This window comes from Athene noctua, chromosome 13, assembly GCF_965140245.1.
Source record: "Athene noctua chromosome 13, bAthNoc1.hap1.1, whole genome shotgun sequence".
NCBI lineage: Eukaryota > Metazoa > Chordata > Aves > Strigiformes > Strigidae > Athene > Athene noctua.
Window position 1 is genome coordinate 8,744,214 of NC_134049.1, and position 18,475 is coordinate 8,762,688.

At 41.4% G+C, this 18,475-nt stretch overlaps 1 protein-coding gene across 7 annotated transcripts in view; it reads right to left on the bottom strand.

Moving 5' to 3' along the window:
• The window catches only part of AKAP13 (A-kinase anchoring protein 13), a 224,007-nt gene that overhangs the window by 157,767 nt on the left and 47,765 nt on the right, over positions 1-18,475 (bottom strand). For all 7 annotated transcript variants that reach the window (XM_074917611.1, XM_074917615.1, XM_074917614.1 and 4 more), the window contains 2 exons: positions 14,697-14,793; positions 1,341-1,385 (listed from right to left, as the gene is read on the bottom strand). In XM_074917611.1, the coding sequence (XP_074773712.1) occupies positions 1,341-1,373 (33 nt within the window). In that variant the 5' untranslated portion in view covers positions 1,374-1,385; positions 14,697-14,793. The remainder of the gene's footprint in view (positions 1-1,340; positions 1,386-14,696; positions 14,794-18,475) is intronic.

Here is an 18,475-nt window from a genome sequence, read left to right on the forward strand (position 1 = left end):
CACAAAACGGTGGGAAAATAAACTAAGTCAGAAGATAACACTGGGAAAACAAAGCCTCCAGATTAGTTAGGTCACTGTTCAAAAGACATAAGGATAATTTTATCCTACTTTCTACCACTCGTGTGTTTCCACTGATGCATCTACATCATATCTTTGCATTAAGTTTCATTCTCTTTTAATGTGTCCTAAGTTTAAATTAAGTTTCTTCAAAGTCAAGGTGCATTCGGTAGGCTTGTGATTTAAGAAAATTCAGGCAACGTTTAGTTTCAAAATACAGGATGTGGTAGTGTACTCCAAGAAAGCCATTCTCTCAAAGTCACTCACTACGTAGTGTTTTAATCTTGCTACAAGCACAAGACTCAGTACAGTAAGTAGAGGATAAATTCCAATACAAACTTCCGCTGGTAATTAAAAGTAGGCAAAATTTGAAAGCTTCCATGACATTAAAGGTCAATATGATCCATTATTTACAAGACACAACGCTTTCCAAGATAGAGGTCTATCACCAGCCCTGATCCTTTCTCCTTCTTTCCCCTTAAAATCCACATTTGCAAGTAATTTTCTCTCCAAATTTTCCACCCTTGCATCCAGCTCCACCCTTCTTAGCAAGGTCTGTGGATAGGACCATAAGCACATGATGGCTTCATCAGCTAACCCTGCTCTGAGCATGGCAAGGCAATATGGAAAGTGAACGGCTACAAACCTGGCTGGCAGCTTTGGCACAAACTTAACACACACACGTACACCCCCACAAATCCAGGTCTAATTTGACAGTCCCCAGGTTCTGCAACAAAGCTGCTATTCAAGAGCAAGAGGAAGCTTGTTCCTTATTAATGTAGCCATCGAAGTTACAAGCTTCCAGGAGGCTGACGTAAACCATTCCCCGCTGCAGCAGTCGCAGCACAGTTGAGCCATTTGCTGCTTCCAGTTCCTCCCTGCCACATTTAAAAAACCGACCACAAAAATATTATCACAGTGGCAAGCACTGCACACTGGGATGCCCTGTTTTCGACACAAGCAATTTCTTCTTACCGCCTCTCAACACATCAAGTCATAAGAGCACAGCCATGTGCTCGGGCACGCTTTTGGGAGGAAAAAACAAAAGCAGGGGGATGTCTGCATGGTGACAGCATTACATGTCTCAGAACTTCTTTAAAATCGTCTATTGGAAAGACAGACAAGCTCTGTGACTTACCTGAGCATTACCACTGAGCATTTGCAACTGAAGTTCTACAACTAATGTCTTAGGGGAGAAAAGGAGCAGCATCTCCAAAAAGAGTGGTGGGAAGCATTTTGTATGAATAGTAGGAGAGGAAAAACTGTTTAAATTTTGTACTCACATATAACGGAGCTTGCTGTGGATTAAGTTTCATGACCTCAGAACACTGAAACAAGAAAGAAAAAACAAGTTTAAGATATTTTTCATAAAATTTTAGGTACTTCTTCAAAAGCTGCTTTAGCCCACATGTTACTTTTTTCCAATAGTCACTTCTACACAATGATTTTCTATGCTCTCTTTTGGATCAACAAGAATTCATCAATCTTTTTTTTTTTTAAATTTATGCTCACATTAAGCAAAGAACCTCTAAAATGATTGGTAGAGCAAAGCGCTCCTCATCTGAGCTGTCAGCAGTGTTGGCACTGAGGAGATCCCAAGTGAAATTCACCTCCCATCCACATCAATCTCAGTTCATCTTTCCTCCTAGCAACCCCCACTTCATATCTGCTTTTTATGACAATTATAAACCTTTAATTGCTATCTGTCCACCAACTCCCCCACTCACTCCCACCCAAAAAAATGTTTGTAAAGATTTGTAGTTCTCTCCGCTGCTGGAAAAGACACTGGCAAATACTACCTTGCTCAAGCTAATTAGGTGCCGTTTTTTCTCTTCCACTGGATTGTTTGTTCGAGAAACATTTCAAAACTACATAAAAACCAAACTATCAAAAATGCTCCTTGCAAAACTGAGGGAAAACTTCCAGAACAGATGATGCTCATGATTGTGCATCAGCATTTTTCATAATCAAAATCTATCATTGCTCATCCTACCAAGGTGATTTTAGTCAAGAGACTTTCCTCTTTCAGGTCTGCTCCTGGAATTTCTATATAACCTGGTGAAAGTTATTCGTATTGAGGTTTGAATCAACTGAATCAGAATTCACTTGCATTAGTTTCTCCATTGCAGTGGAAAATATTCACCCTAAACAAAAGCTGTAAGTTTTCATTTAATGTGTGTACTAAGCAGTCCAGGATCCTAAGATGAAGGAATGCAAAGCAATTAAAAATGGAATTTCTGCCATTGCTCGTGTCTGCAATACTGGTAATGCTCTGCAAATACTTCAAAACCTTTTTTTAAAACAGATGAAATACCACTCTGCTTTCCACACAAAAAACACAGGATCTCGTTCATACTTCGTTCCTTTCCAAATCCCACAGTTTGCCTTTAGTGAGACAGAAATTAAACCACAGACTAAGTTTTCTTAGCTGATTCCAGCTATCCTTGCTCCCTCACACGCTCTCCTTATTTTACAAAGAAGCGTTTTTGTACCAGTTGCTTTAAAATGCCTGAGCTACCTGCCAAGCTTGCTCATCAAAACACAGTCCCTCTGCAAAAGGTCCTCTGAGGCAGCTAGTGGACAGACGAATATTTTGCAATAGTTTCAAATCTAGTCCAATTCATACTTATTTTCAACCTCAAGATTCCCCTTCCAACAGCAAGAATGCCTAAAATCGTTATGTTTGATAGGTTTCACTGTATTTTCAGCTCTTACAAAGACTTACTCATGAAAATAGGGGACTAGTAGCACTAGCTATCATTTGGGCAGGTGAGCTCCAAAACCAGCTCTGCAAGCAGTCCTTACTTCTGCCCTACAAGATGCTCCAGCTATTTCAGTCCTCCTGAGAGCTCAAAAAGAAAAAAGAAACAGAAAGAAAAATAGAAAATGCACAAACCCTGCCAGTCTCCCTCATGACCTACCTGACCCTCCCTCTCCTATTCTGAACCTGGGTGTTTTGAACAGGGGTTCCAAAACATGATCCATCCGAGAGTGCTTATTGTATCTTATGGAAATTAAATGATGGTTGGAAAAACTCCACCTCCTAATTTTTACAAAGTCTCAATGCAATGAACCAATTCCCACAGGAAGCAAAATTAAGACCTGAGGTCTAACATAGCAATCCGGTAGTGTTTGGATATGACTTTTTAAATAATGTTACAGCACAGAATCAAAGCAGTTGTGTCTCAGATGACAAAGTTTAAAGGGACTTAATACAAAGCATCATTTTCTCACCACATCTTTTCAAGTCTTGACAAGTAACTGAACAACTTCTCGTTTTGCTGATAAAAGATACTATCTTCAGAGACAAAGAATCTATGCTTTTACATTTATATCAACTATTAGGATTGCTCCTTGTCCCCAAATTTCAACCATCATTCTACACTAGCAATATTACTACTGGCCTTCTATAGGATAAGGTGCAAGTTAAAGCATGTCACATGAAAAATTCAGGAACAGAACACAACAGATTTGTATTTACCCAAGACCCCACAGGCAAAACATATATTCTACTCCTCAAATTTCTCTCTGTTCCCAAATAATTCGTTTTTTAAATTTTTATCACCTGTTTCAGTTTCTCAGGAGTTTTGCTCTGAGGAAAGGAAGTTATTCAAAGGTACCTAAATATACTTGCCCCTCCTTTGTTATTCAGCAGCTTTACTTCTTCCCTATCACAATTCACTGGTACACTATTGTCACTACACACAATAACTTCTGTGACCTGAAAGTAAATTACATCTATGTTCATTCAAAGAGTAAAATTAATCCGAGCACACTCAAGGAGGTCACACCTGGATTTCAACCACAGCTGTCTGCTTTGCTTTGGCAAACCCATGGGGCACCAGCCAGCTTCTCACACTTGGTAGGGTATTCTCACCACTGACTCATCCCTCCTGTTCTACTTTGTTTGCTCTACCCAGTCAACAATCCAATACTTTCTAAGAAATCCCATCCAAAGCCTCATGAAATAAGGAGGGAGGCCCTAAGTGCAAGCCTGGGGCATGCACCTAATCCCCAAAAGCAGCAGCAAGATCTAGACTGTTATATTTTCCCCTCCCTGATGTAGGTTAGAGAAGCTGAGAGGTGTTGACAGGAGGAATCAGGTATCTAAGCCGGACCTTTTGTCTCCTTTCTTACTGACTGCTTCACTGGTGCTTTAGCCTACACGTTTCAGCAAAGCCAGGGACCTGTATTACACCAAAGCCCGAAGGAGGGACCTGTATTACACCAAAACTAATGCTTCTCTATTGGACATTTGAGTTGCAATGCCACAGGACTGATCAGCTGTGAGCCCCCTCCCTGCTTTCATGATTTTTGTATGAGATGCCATTCTAGCACCTGCCAGCAACACCCATCACACCTTTATAAAAAGGAGAAACCACAGTTCATGTGCTCCATCACAAGGTCTATTCTGCTGGGTTTATCCAAAGCGAGAAGCTGTTATGCTACATACACATCATGCTTGGTACACTCAAGACATTCTAGCTGAAAGACCCAACATGCAAACACCGCCCAAGCTCCTTTGATGAAGATTTTCATCAGTCCTTTTTTGTGGAGCAGACAATATGAGTATTAGTAAGAATGTTCCTTTTAAGACTATTGGCAGAAACCAGTAAAAAGACCTTTCCTGTGCTGTCTAGCTCAAATAGGCTGCACTGAAGTCATCAAAGATCTGTACGAAACATCAGCTGTAGAAAAGCATGTCCTCAACAGAGCATTTAGGTTCATGTAATTCAAGGAATAAAGTGAGATGGCATCCTCTGATCTTTGCCATCCAACAGAACTGCAGACCATGTTGTCCTGCTCCACCACCTTCCTGGCAGATGCAGCTGAGTAGTGAGAGAAATGGGAAAGAGGAGAAAGATATGTCCAGATCAGGAAAGGATGGGTTCACATTAAAAACTCCCACTGGCTAACCTCTTTCTGTGGTAGAATTGGTTTTGGCTGTAATTAAAGTGCCACATGTCACAGAGTCCAAAAGAAGTAAATACTTGATATGTAAGTAAGAGACACTTCTCATCAAGGACAAAAGCAGAGGCCTATGAGTTCAAACTCATGACCAGTTTTCGTTGGGGTTTTTTGGCAAGAGAAGTGCACAGCAGCAGCAGTGAAATAAGACGACACTGCTGAATACTTGGTCTTGTCAAACAAGAAAATAAAAATCCTGGAAATACTTCCTGCAAGGAGATTTTTTCCCCCTTCTTATCTTACTAGTTGGCCCTTACATCTGTAACTTAAAATGATTTCTCATTTTATAATGCACATGTCAGTCCAATTTTTCAGAGGATGCAAACTTAGTTTGCAAGGAGACAGGCAGGTTTGGAAGATATTTTATTTTATCTTGTTAGGAAGTGCTTTGGCAAAACCCTATGAGAAAAACTAAGTGACAGATAAGTCTGAATGACTACTCTGCGTCAGCAAAGGACTAAATTTAGGTTTCTAGACAAGTGAACTTCTCCAACCAGTGGTACAGGCAGGGAGCAGCCTCTGAAAAACTTTTAAACTTTAATACAGTAAGAAAAGGGAAAACAAAAGAAAGACCATAGTAGTCATAATCAAACCAAGATTCATAGGGACCCTAATATAGTCAATTAGAAAGTTTACATTACCTGCAAAAATAAGGAGGGGGTGGGGGGAAGGAGAAAAAGGCTAAACTGTGTTTTCTCTTAGAGGACCACATTCTTCAAGCTGATGACTGCTCTGGGCATCAGAAAGCAATTTCTACATTTTTGGGCAGGTAGCACTTGTTCTATCAGATATCATAGACTGCAGTGAGAATACCTGGCCCTACTGTGAGATCAGGATCCAAACTGTGCATGAACTGCCTTGAAAGCCAAACTAACAAGAATAGGCAAATATAAATCCCACCTCCCTTGCCCAGCTTTCACCCAGCACAAGATGACATGCTATAGGCACCCTCATGATAGCCACCAGATTCTGCTTCAGTAGCAGTTACCTGTACTTAAAACATCCATATTATTTCTTGACAATAGCTGAATCTTTCGGATTTCAATGTCTGTGAGGTTTATCACATGCTTTACAGCCATCCAGACACTTATCTTACAATGTTTCTGGAATTGTATTAGGTTTTTCCCCTTAGGATACACAGTGAAATCCTTTGCGTTTGCAAATTTGAAAGTAGGATGTGAAATGAAAGTCCAGGTTCAAGCTCTTAAAAGCAACAGTGGTTTCAGACATTATAAAGATCTGCATAGGTCAGTAAAATTGAAAGCTACTGAAGATTTCTCAAAACGGGAAGGATACCTTTCTGCTCTGATAAGCATTAAAGAATTAACACAGTGAGGTATACTGAAGTCTCTTCTAGAGAACTTCCATGAAAATTTATGCAGAATAACACCAAAGAGGACAATGACTGCGCTTGATTTCTCTGGGTACGGTAACACCTGACAGGAAAGAAAGAAAGAAATAAAGGATTTATTGGGTTTGCTGTGGTTCCCAAAACCTCAGCCAGGATTAGGACTCCATTGGTTATGTTCTGTAAAAATGTCAATGCAAACAAAGTTTCTGCCCTGAAGAGTTTACAAACAAACACAGGCAGTGGGAAGGGATACAAACACCAAGTGCCTAAGCAATAAATTCTCTTCATCCACCACTTCCATCTAGCATTTAATTTAAACTTAATTAGTTGGCTTATTTCTTCTAGGGCTCCCAGGTACAGTCTTGAGGATGAATCTGCAAGTGAGGCCAATGGTCCTGCAGATCAGCGCAGCCCGTGCACAAGCAGTAACGGTGAAGGTCTTTGAACACCATGTAGCTAGGAGCTGCCAAAATGTCTTTTCGATTTTCCCATCACGCTCCGTTCAGGCTTGCTCTTTTTGGCAGTAGGCTTACATCAAACGCTGGTTTCACCACCCAGCTTCTGCATGCTTCCCAGCATCCACTCCTAGCTGCTTGGCTCCACCAAACATACAATGAGCATTTAAGAAAGAAAACCTCATGCCACACTCAAGCCCTTAGCCTCAGAGTAGTCTGTTTAGGGAGTTTTTATTTTTTTCATCAGAAAGGAGAGCTATAGGATGGGCAGAAACAAGAATAACCACTCTCACCTCCAATAACTGACCAGAGTTGCAACAAGCAGGAGGACAAGGGGCATTTAATCCACGTGGTACATCTGGGAAAGCCCACCTACCCCTTTCCCTCTCCCTCATGCACTAAATACACTTCAGTTTTAAGCGTTTGAGTCTTCTCAAGCTTTTCAAGTTCAGTTTTAAGGAGTTTTAATGTAAATTTCAGTTTAAGATATACTTCAAGTTTAAGCTCTGATGAACCTTACCTGAATCTCAGCACGTGACTTTTCTTTTTTTTTTTCCATTTTAGGATTTGATTTTAGAAACAATGATCTGTATTTGCAAAGCTTTAACCATGCATTCCCAGCTGTACAAAACAACAATCTTAGCCATAAAGGGTTTGTGGTTGCGGGCAGGAAAGAACAGCCAAAAAACACACGAAGAATCTGATGAAGTTAAAGATCGCATGGAAAGCATTCGAATAGATAAGCAGAATTGCAGAGAAAGCAGGATGGCTTTCCAGCTCTAAGGGGGACTGCGTCACAGCATCGCCAGGCTGCAAGGCAAAGGGGGACTTTTTAAATTTTTTTTTACTTTGTACAAAACCATCCTGTAACACTGGTTTGCAAGGGCTTCAGTCCTTGAAAGGACTAAACTTTGTGACTTCAAGGCTCTAGAGTAACACTTCAACAGGTAGTCCAAACTACATATATCCCATAGTAATTAGAGAAGCACTCTTCGTGCTGTTAGCTGTAAGAGAGCAAACCACAAACAGAACTTCTTCTGTACTGTAACACTGCCACCAATAAATAAACCCACGGTGGGACAACCTGCATTATAGCCAATCCTCAGATCCTCACCCTTTAGATAAACAACCCATAAACTCCAAGAGTTTAAAGAAATCCAGGGATTTCCCAGGAGCACACATCCACCCCCTTCACTGGGCTGCACTGCTTCCTTCTATATGGCTGCGCTACAGAAATCAAACCGAGCTTCCCAAAACACATCACTTCTCATTCAACAAAGCACAGTGTCCTCAAGGGCACTCCCCCACACTCTGGTTTTACAAAATGTTAGTTCACGAAGTGCTTAGAAATATCAAGAGGATTGGGTTTCAGGCCCTACAGTGCTCCTGCTCTAAACTACACAAGATAAATAAAGACAGGGAAACAGCAAGTGGGGGGAATGGAGAGGGAGACCAACTGGCCATATAGAGATGAATTTCTGCTGGAGCCATGAATTTCATGCAAAGAGAACTAAAATAGCAACATCTTTCACAGTTTATTGTTCTCTCCTAGTGTCAAGGGAATTACTGAGCTGGAATATTCCCTTTTTCTTACAAGCGGTATATGACATTACTGTGCAGTATTATCCATCGATCAGTCTCCTTGCTTTTTTGTTGTAACACAATTATTTGAAAAAAGGCCCTCTAGGTTTGGTTTGGGAGTTTGATTTTTTTTTTTTTTTTAACCTGTAACAAAAAGTCTGAAAATATAAGGAAACCATTACTTAAGGGTTGCTTTTTTTCCCTTGTTTTTTTTCTGGGTATCTTCCCACAAAAGTTCAGACTTGCAATAACTTACTCTCACTCTGTGGTGCTGGGCAAGACACAGGTTTGCTCACATACTCTGTCCCACAAGTTTCATTCATACTGAATGAAGGCCAGAAGTCACCATTCATAAAATGAATGAGCTTTCTAATTGGTGTATTAATGCCTTCTCCTTAAAAATCCATGCAAAAGGAGACTAAAAATATCCAGGACAAAACTTACAAACAGCTTTGGCAGGAGAAATAAACCCATAACCCAGTTCTTCAACAATGTGCGTGGAGAAATTTGTACAAATAGAGTAGCTGCAATGCAGTGACTAAAAAAACCCCTTTAGTAGGAAGATAAACATATATCCTTTCAGGCACCATACTACTAAGTGCAGAACGACTTTCTCCATAGCTATACTAATGCATGATTTTGTATATCGGGTCCCAAATAGAGGGCTAGAGAAATTAGGAGAAGTAACCCATAGCAAGTTTATTTTGCAGACACACAGAAAAGTGATACCCTCAGCAAAAGCAATCAACAATGGAAAGAGGAGGCGAGGAAACAAGAAACCACCTTTCAAATGTATGGCAGCAAACAAGTTACCAGCATATTGCAGGATTGTGTTTACTATCCCAGTTGAGCTTAGAACTAAACAAACCTCACATATTTGTGTAAAATCATCTGAATTTATGTAACTCACTGAAGGTTATGTTTTGTCAGTAAATTGATTTCTTAAAAAAAAATATATATCCCTCATGCAGCATTTCTACAGGTGAGATACTGCTTACCAGCTGCGCCCTGTCTGCAAACAAAACCATATGCTGCCATTCAATTACAGATACACAGGAGTTTCTTTTGGCTGTAAGGGATGGAAAGGAGGTTTAAAGGCATTTTGCACTGGCCTGGCTCTACCACTGGTCTTCTCCAACGGCCCAGAGGTAACCCAGCAAGCCACCCTTGGGAAAATGAGCCACACTCAGATTGCTCTCACAGCAAGAAAAAAAAAGAAAAAAAAAAAAAAGAAACTTTGTGACACCTTTTTACCCCTAGAAAAAAAATGGAAAATAAATATTTAATTGAAAGATGAACCTAAAATCCTTACCCCCCCTCCTTTAACTGTGTTGGAAATCTCAGTACTGTGGTCTTCATGTACAACAGCCCACCAAACAGAACTCAGGGAGTTGCTATAGCTCAACAACTTTCAGGTTACACCACAGCAGAGGGGCTGGGAGCCTAGCTGCAACCTAACAGAGCGTCACCGATTTAATTGACTGATGATTTAATAAAATGTTCTGGATATAGATTAACTCACTTTGCTTAATGTAGCTCAGCTTCCCGGCAGCAGGAACTGGCCCAGCGCTGTTCCTGAGCCGGGAGCTGGGCTGCCCAGGGGCTGCACCACCACGCTCCAGCTGAACCCCCGACCACGCCACTTCCCCAAATTTATCCCTTTATCCTTCCCACATAATGAATAATTAACACAAAGCGAAGGTACAGGCTAGCATATACACACACGCATATAAAAAAATAAGCTTAAACCTTTTTCATGCTGCAGTAAATCCCTTACCCAGCGCTGCCAGCCCTGTCTTACTCCAGAGATGAATACCTAGTCAAATAGCCTTAGTCTCAGGACTAAGTTTCTTCTTTTGCACAATTTCAATCACATTAATTGTCAAAAAAACCCCAAAAATAATTTAATGGATGACTTAATTCCTATCTAAAGCCTGGAAAAAGAAGAAGCAGTGCAGGGTTAATAAAAGCAGTGCTGTTCCCCGTGCCTAGCAGAGGAAGGCAGTAATCTCTCTCAAATGTGCACATCTGGTTTCCCTGCTCCCATCTCTTCACCCATTATCAAATATAAAAAACAAACCCACAAAACTCAAATCACAGCATCTATCACTCTACAGTCCATATGCCCAATTCCAAATAAAGAAAGATACTGTAAAAGTTGGAAAAACAGAGAGTAGAAGGATTATTAGCTAGCTCTAATTATACAAACTGATCTCATCCTCTTGTCATAAGCCTCTTTCCTGTGTCCGGAATCTATTTGTGCAACATAAAGACCAGCCTTTTGTAAATGTCCAAGGGTCATCAACACAGGGTGATTAATTTCCCATTTTACAATATGCACATGCTGTCAACCAATTCACTTGTAATAAGATACAACCCTGCCCTCACTTGTCACTCTTTTCCTTTAAAATATTACAAATGTCAAACAATATTTAAGATACCAATTTGTCAAATCCAAACAACATTTCAAAAGGAGCTATCATGCTGCTATAATAAAATAAAAATCACAGACCACATCTTCAGTTCAAGTAGCTACATCCTAATAAAGTTAAGAACTAACAGTCGACTTGAATTCAAGTGCAGCATGTACGCAAAAGCACACGTATGTTTATACTCAAATTAAGTCCTCCAACAGGTTCTGGGGCAGCTGTTTCATGTATGCATGAGACATTTATCTCAGGCTCAAGTATTAACTTCCAGAAATCCTTAGCAGACATTCTAGACGCCTCGACAAATGAGTAAAATCCAGTCTATACCTTCCAATATGCTTTGTCATTTGAATACATATTTTGGCAGTAAACTGTGGGGAAGCTCTCAATGATAACCAGCTCACATTTGTAAGAGTGATTATTGACTTTGGGTGCTGAACTAGAAACTTCTTGAAATGTCCCAATTTTCAAAGGACAAGTAAACCAGGATTTTCTGCAGAAATGGGGTCCATGCCAAAGGCTATCAAGCTGGGCAGCCAAAGCATCATGGAAGTTGTTAGTTACTTTTGAAAAAGAGAGATGAATTGTATGGGACCAACAGTGCCTCCAGATGCACAGCACCAGGTGAAGCAGAGTGTGGAGGGAGGAACAGAATTTGGGGAGTATTTCAGCCCAGTGTATATAAGGATAAACACAATGGATAGCTGTCATCAGCACCAAAATGCCTGCAGCCTTACACATGCATTAGGAGAGAGCAAAGCCTCTAACTACTGATTCCAACAACTCTTGACTACAGCATGTGTCCTAAAAACAGCTTTCTCTACCTTACTATTCTTCTGACTGTCAGGACTGTGTTGTTTCTGAAACTATGCTGAACAATGATGGGTTTGGCAAAAGAAACAATACCCCCAAGCCCCAGAGTTGAGCGATAAAGCCCCGCTTCTCTCTGTGCCTCCCAAGCCACCGCGCTTGTACTGCATTCCCAAAAACCGAGGCTTGGAGTAGAAAAAGATTCATGAGGCTCAAAGCACCATGCACGTTTTCATGCTGAGAAATATTATTAAATATTTCCTAGCGTTTGCAAGCCAGGTAGTTATCCAATGCATATTTTATTAAGTGCATGCACCAACCTTAACTACTAAAGCCACAGGTAGGGTTGGAAAAACTGGCATCAAGACCAAGATCCGAGAGACACCTCCGCTCTCATTTTGGTCAGAGCTGCTTGGGTGCCCAACACTTTAAAGTGCTTTTCCTCTCTGAAGAATACATCAGACTCACTTTTTCCTTCAGGCTCCTTTTGCAAACGCTCCCTCTCTGCAGCTCTAGGCATCCCAGACTTACTCAGGGAAAGCTGGCTGGTACTTTTTTCCAGAAGAGTAAAACTTCATCAGAAACTTCAGGTTACATAGTGGAGAACCTGTGCTAAACCCACTCCCTGTGGCACAGCACAACCGCATCTGCCACTGCAAAATTAAGAACTGTTGATTCTTAGCGCTCCTTTTCCTCCCACTCACAAAACTATAGGAAAACATTCTCTTTTAACAAATACTTTTAGGTAGTCACTGAACATGATCGTTTTACTGGAGCATCCCTTCTGAAGCATGACAGTCTCAAAAAATGCACATCATTCACCTAGCAAGTGTAGTGATGGAGGCACTTGGTACTGTATCCCCAGAGAGGAAAAAATCAGAGCTGCAGCTCTGTTCCCAGGACACTGTATTACACTACACATCCAGGGAATGGCCCACAAAAAGTAAATCTCCAAGCAACTGGAAGGGTTACATCTCTAAATTAGACAAGAGAGAACACTAATTCAAATCTGATTTTTAAATTAAAGCATCAAATAATAAAAATTCAGATAAGCAAAGTTTTTACCCAATTCCACTACTCCACCTTCTGGGTTTGAGCCTTTCTGCAGCTAGCTCATACTCAAAAAAGCAAACGTTGCAAACAGACACCCCACTTCACACCTGAAATAATTTCTTCCAACTGCCTTTACAAAGTGGCCTTTCAGACTGGTCCCTCAGGAATCGAACGGGTTAAGTGCCCACAGGTTCCAACCTCTCCAGTAAATCATTTATTACCCCAGCTCGGGGACAAGCAGCTATGCAGAACCGAGAGCCCACGCTGTGCAGCTGTTCACCAGCCAGGCAACTCTCTGCAATTATGTTATAACACAGGATTAAGCTTGGGGAGTGGAAATACATCCCTTTAGTACTGGGGTTTGGGTTTTTTCTTTTCAAGTTATGCAGCTATTTTAAATGTTACAGAGCTCATTAACATGAAGTTCATTAAGCAGTAACCACTGTATGAATGAAATGAAAAGATTATCATTATAAGCACAATTATGGAAATACTAGACCAGCAGGCAGAAAAAGGGAAGGATATGAGAATGCTGCTCTTAAACTCCAGTTTAGTCTTTTTTTTTTTTCCAGATCCTTCAGAGGAGGCACACCCAGAAATGAGACATGATACAGAGGCTGGTTCCCAGGCAGGAGGGCAGGTGAGGAGCTCTCACTGCCTGTGCTGGGCCTCCCCAGAGATTTCTCTGCTGATGCTGACCAAGACATCATCCCCTTGGTCACCCCCAGGGAGGGTCTGGCATCTTCCTCAGCAGCAAGCACTGCTCGCAGCAAGCTTACCACACTCCAAAAATTCACAGCAAGTTAAGAAACTACATGACAAATCAAGCCACAAATTGCTTCTCTTACATGGCAACTGGTGTCATGCATTCCTCCTTTAAACACAGCCCCATATATTTGGCTAACAATCATCGACATTTGTTATGAGCTTGGAGACCAGCTCTCAGCCGGCCACTTACTCACTGCCGATAAAGCAGGTTTCATTCATAATTTTGCCAAAGACTTTATTTCTTTCTCAAGCTCTGAAAATTCTACTGCCCAACCCCACTGAAAAAAGGAAACCTAAATAATTATAATAAATAGTTGTCTCTCTACAGTAACAGCAGTTTATGATTAATCCACCCAGCTGTTGCTACAGCTCAGTAATGCCAAACGATTTGAACCCAGTGTCATTAAAGCACTGGTCTCTTCAGGCAAGACCATGGAAAATGTGAGACACTACAGAAGGTAAACAGGTTAGAGACAGTGGGAGGAGAGTAAGAGGCATCTTGCAGTGGTCTTCCTCCCTCCCTTGACAGAGCTCAAACATGGCAAGCGCCCATTTCCAAGCAAGACTCTCACAGTTTCTTTGCTTCAGGCTAACAGTTTTTGCAAATTCAAGTCTTTTTGGAGAGAATGGGTGTAACTCCATGAGTCAGAACAGCTACTGTCAGTATTGCAATAACCGTATATTTGCTTTTAGGTCAGATCCATCCCCTGATTTGGTTCACCACACCAAGAAGATGGTGTTAACAGAAAAACAAACCCAGAAGCCTCAATGCTCCAGGACAGACTGACAGCCGTTGTGCTGACCAGGAGGCACATCCGACAAGCAGACAGCAGGACCTGAGCCCCATGAACTGAGCTCTGATCCTGACCGGCTCCTATTGAAATCCTTGGGCTGCAACCATGTGCCTGCCCTGGGGACATGAAAAATGTATCTTAAAATAGTAGGGAAAAACAGCTGATGCTCTAAGTGTTAACTGCTATTCCACACCATGGCATGTGGTCGATGCAAGGGGCGAGACCAGACACCTCTTTTCTTTTTTGCTTCCACCACCAAGAAAATGTATTTTATGCCAAAATAACTTGTTGACCTTGCTTATGACATGTGCTTTGATATCAGCATGCCTTCCTTCTGTCAAGCAGGTAAACTGGGCAAACCCATTCCCCCAAACCCCTTGCCTCAACCATCGCTTGTACCTGAAAGAGCTGCCAAAACATTTAACCTTACTTTAACTGCATGAAGCAGTACAGGTGGCTCCAAGATGTCCTTCAGGTCGTTTGCACACCAAAGAGGGAGGAGCAGGGCAGGTCACAACACTCAGTTCCTGGAAGAGACGGAAGAAGACAGAGTCACCAGGTGCAAGGGACAGCACGGTTGCTGGGGGTCTCAACACCCAATCCAGCATCACATCACCTTCACCAAGGGGGAAGAAAACCATCCTCTACTTTGCTAGCCATACGGGAGGCTTGCATTGCCTCCTGCAGTAGTCCCATGTGGTGACCCACCCCAGGCTTCCATGAGCACACATGGGGCGATAACCAAAGTAAAGGGCTATATAAAGACCCACGTGGGCACCTGGCACCATCTAAGAATAATTGTGCTGTTGAGCTGTATTTGCTACTGTCCTGCTATTTGGTTTATCCCCAGAGCTGTTGATCTGCTGTCCATCACTGTATCCCAAACCTCTAAGTTGGCCTTACGTCTTTTACACCCATCTTAAACACAACCGCTCCAGGACAGACTTCATCAAACTATTCGTGAACTCCCTTACGGCAAGATATTTTAAAAGGAACAAAAGCACCAAAAGGAGGTGTTGGCAGGTGGTGGCCAGCAGATGAAGCCCAAATCTACCAACAAGTCTCTGCCAAATCCTTCTGGGTTGCCTGCACTTTTCCAGGCTGATTTACTGCTCTGGGGAAAAATCTACTTAGTGGATTCATCCACAGAGTTGAATCTGGTCTACGGAGCACACCTGGGAAGAGCAGTTAAAGTAGATTAAATGTCAAAAGAAGAAAAAGCCCAGGTTGGTCTTCAGCTTAATAAATGCTGTGTGGGAGATTTTATTAGCTAAATCAAAGTCATCAGGGCACCTTAGGCCATCATTTGGTTACCACACCAGGAAAGGCTGTGGCTACACACACGTCACTGAATGCAAGCGCGACACACTGACTGCCCCCTCCTGTTTTACCAGATAGAGGAGACTCTGCCCCTGTGCTCTCCCCGTTGGGAAAGCATCCGCAATCAGGGAATCTCACAGTCTGAGCCAACCTGCTGAGTTCAAAGTGCAATTACAAGCACAGAAGTAACAATGGCAAAACTAGTTACCATCTGAGAAATCAATTATATTGTGTGAATTAGCTGGGGAACATACAACACAGGAAGATAATGCATTGCAAAACAAATCTCACTCATTCATCTACACAAGAACAGCATCACCTGAACACCTTAATGTCAGTTTTACACAATGTTTTCTTAAGTCTTATTGCTAAAAAGTCTCGTTTATTCATTCTGCTGGTGGGTTCCTACTGAGGAATGGGAAGAGTATTTTGCAAAGCAATACAGGTTACTGCATGCTAAAAAGCATTTTAGAACAAATACATATATTTAAACAGACCAACTGGAAAAAAAGAAAAAAAGCTTGCCCTCTTGTGCTTCTTAAAGCATCAGGATTGTGAATGAATTTCTTCACTGCAATGTCACACATTTCTGAATTATATTCCTATGGCAAGCTACTGGAGCTGGATTATATTCCTATGGCAAGCTACTGGAGCTGGATTATATTCCTATGGCAAGCTACTGGAGCTGGATTATATTCCTATGGCAAGCTACTGGAGCTGGATTATATTCCTATGGCAAGCTACTGGAGCTGGAAGAGGAATTACCTGAACTCTTAAACCCCAGTCAAACCCTCTTTGGATTCATTAACCAGTAAAAACCATCCTCACAGTCACAAATAAACAGACTGGAACTTCCCTCCGGCATTTCTGTAGTATTACTTTCAGGACCACATTTTAAACAATGGTTACTGTTTGATAAAACAATGATTAACTACATTAAGCAAGCAACATTAACTCAAGGCTCCTACTAGCCATCCCATGTTGATCTCCAAGTAACAGCTCTCTCCAAGGCACATACTACAACAATACAGTGGTTTCATTCATTTGTGAGACACTGATAACTTGGGTTTTAAAACCATACTTGTAATACTCTGACAGAGAAAGTAGGGTTTACTGATATTCCTTTGAACCAACAAGCAATACAGGCATGGCTAACACTGCTAAAGGAGATCATGAGTATCCTGTGAATCATATCCACTAAGGAATGAGGGTGTGTATATGGAGACCCACATGTAAAGCTCACTTGGATGCCCATGACTTGGAAAGTATTAGCAAGTGGAGAAAATTGACTGGCCTACCAATAAAAAGCAGTAATACAGATAATAAAATTCTTCCTCTGAGGTTTTTTTTTGTTTGCTTTCCTTCTGTAGGAATTTTTAGATTGCTACAGGAAAAAACAACGAATATTAAAAAGTCTTAGATATATCTATTTTTTAGTTCCATATATAAAGAGCCTGCACAATCAGTAAAGCTGTTCACATCAAAGAATCAATCCCCCAAAGAACTGATTTCTGCTTCCTGCAAAATTGCTCTGGAATAACTCCTGCATGCCTAAGCACACCCAATTCAGGATTTCCCCATGCGGACTTCTTCTCCTCCTCTTCCTTTACTGGGAAATCAATACCAAGTGTAGACGAACTGACGTAGGCCCTCTTTCCTGAATCTTAAAAAGACGGTCTTAAAAATTATGTTTCATGGGTCAGCTCATACTGCTTTACAAATAAAACACTACTCTGTATCATCACAGGAAGATGATGACATATGGGATTTTTATAAGAAAAGCTGTAAAAAGCAACTGGATCCCTACTCTACTCTGACAACATTCCCATGTTCTGACCCGTAACTCTGGATAATCTCTGTCCAAAAGGGCCTATAGTCACAACAGTCACAGTATCACACAGTTCTCACTAAAGTAAGTGAGAGTGTAAAGGAGAGTCCTTTTGACTCTTGCCTTTACACAAGCTATTCTGCTTGGATTTAATAAAAATAGGGGAAAGAAACCATCTTGTTTGCTAGGACAGAATTATTTGATGGCAGATTACTCATGGTCTTGTCTCTACATAACAAGAGAGCTAAATCAGGAATTACCCATGCCACTGATGAGTTACTGAAACATGTTCAGGGAAGAGAAAGGGAAAGAAAGTTTCAGGACAGCATTACAGATATTTACACTTTTAAAAAGACAAGGTAACTGGACCTGTGGATTGTGTATGTAATTCCTGTAATAGATAAAATTCTTTTCCAAAAAAAGAGCCCAATGGTTTAAAGGTGACCCGCATGTAATGTCACCTTTACAGGCAGAAGAGCCAGGCATTAAAAAGTACTCTCTCTCTCTCTCTTCATTTCTAAATGAAATGGATGGCAGTGACTAACACAGCAAAAAAAGGAGTCATCCTGTGCTGACAATCTATTTAGAAGCAATCAGGTGGGGCTCTCAAACACATATGCTTAGTAGAGCCCCAACACTTGGACCTCACAGTTTCCAGTTGCTCTGCTGGTTCCTCTCCAGTGAATGCCCACCCTTCCCAAACACCACCTGGCACAGAAGAAACCACTCCTTAAACTTGCGCTTTTTTCTCCCTGAAAACAAACCCATTTTATTTTTCTCAGAAGTGTTGCATGTTTTGTTGCTCTGCCAGCTGATCGCTTTGACACGTCCAACGAGTTATCTCACCATCTGGTTGTAATTGCCATTATGAAACTTTCAACAAATTCAAAAAACAGCACCAAGATCAGGGCACTAATGGTCTAGGAGACGAAATGCTGATTATTTGGGATTATTTGATACAGCTGGAACCTTTCGATAGCCAAGGCGCCCAAACACAGCCAATCCCACAGCCACAGCACCCAAACAAACCTCTGGAGTACTTCCGAGTTTTGGCTGTTGGC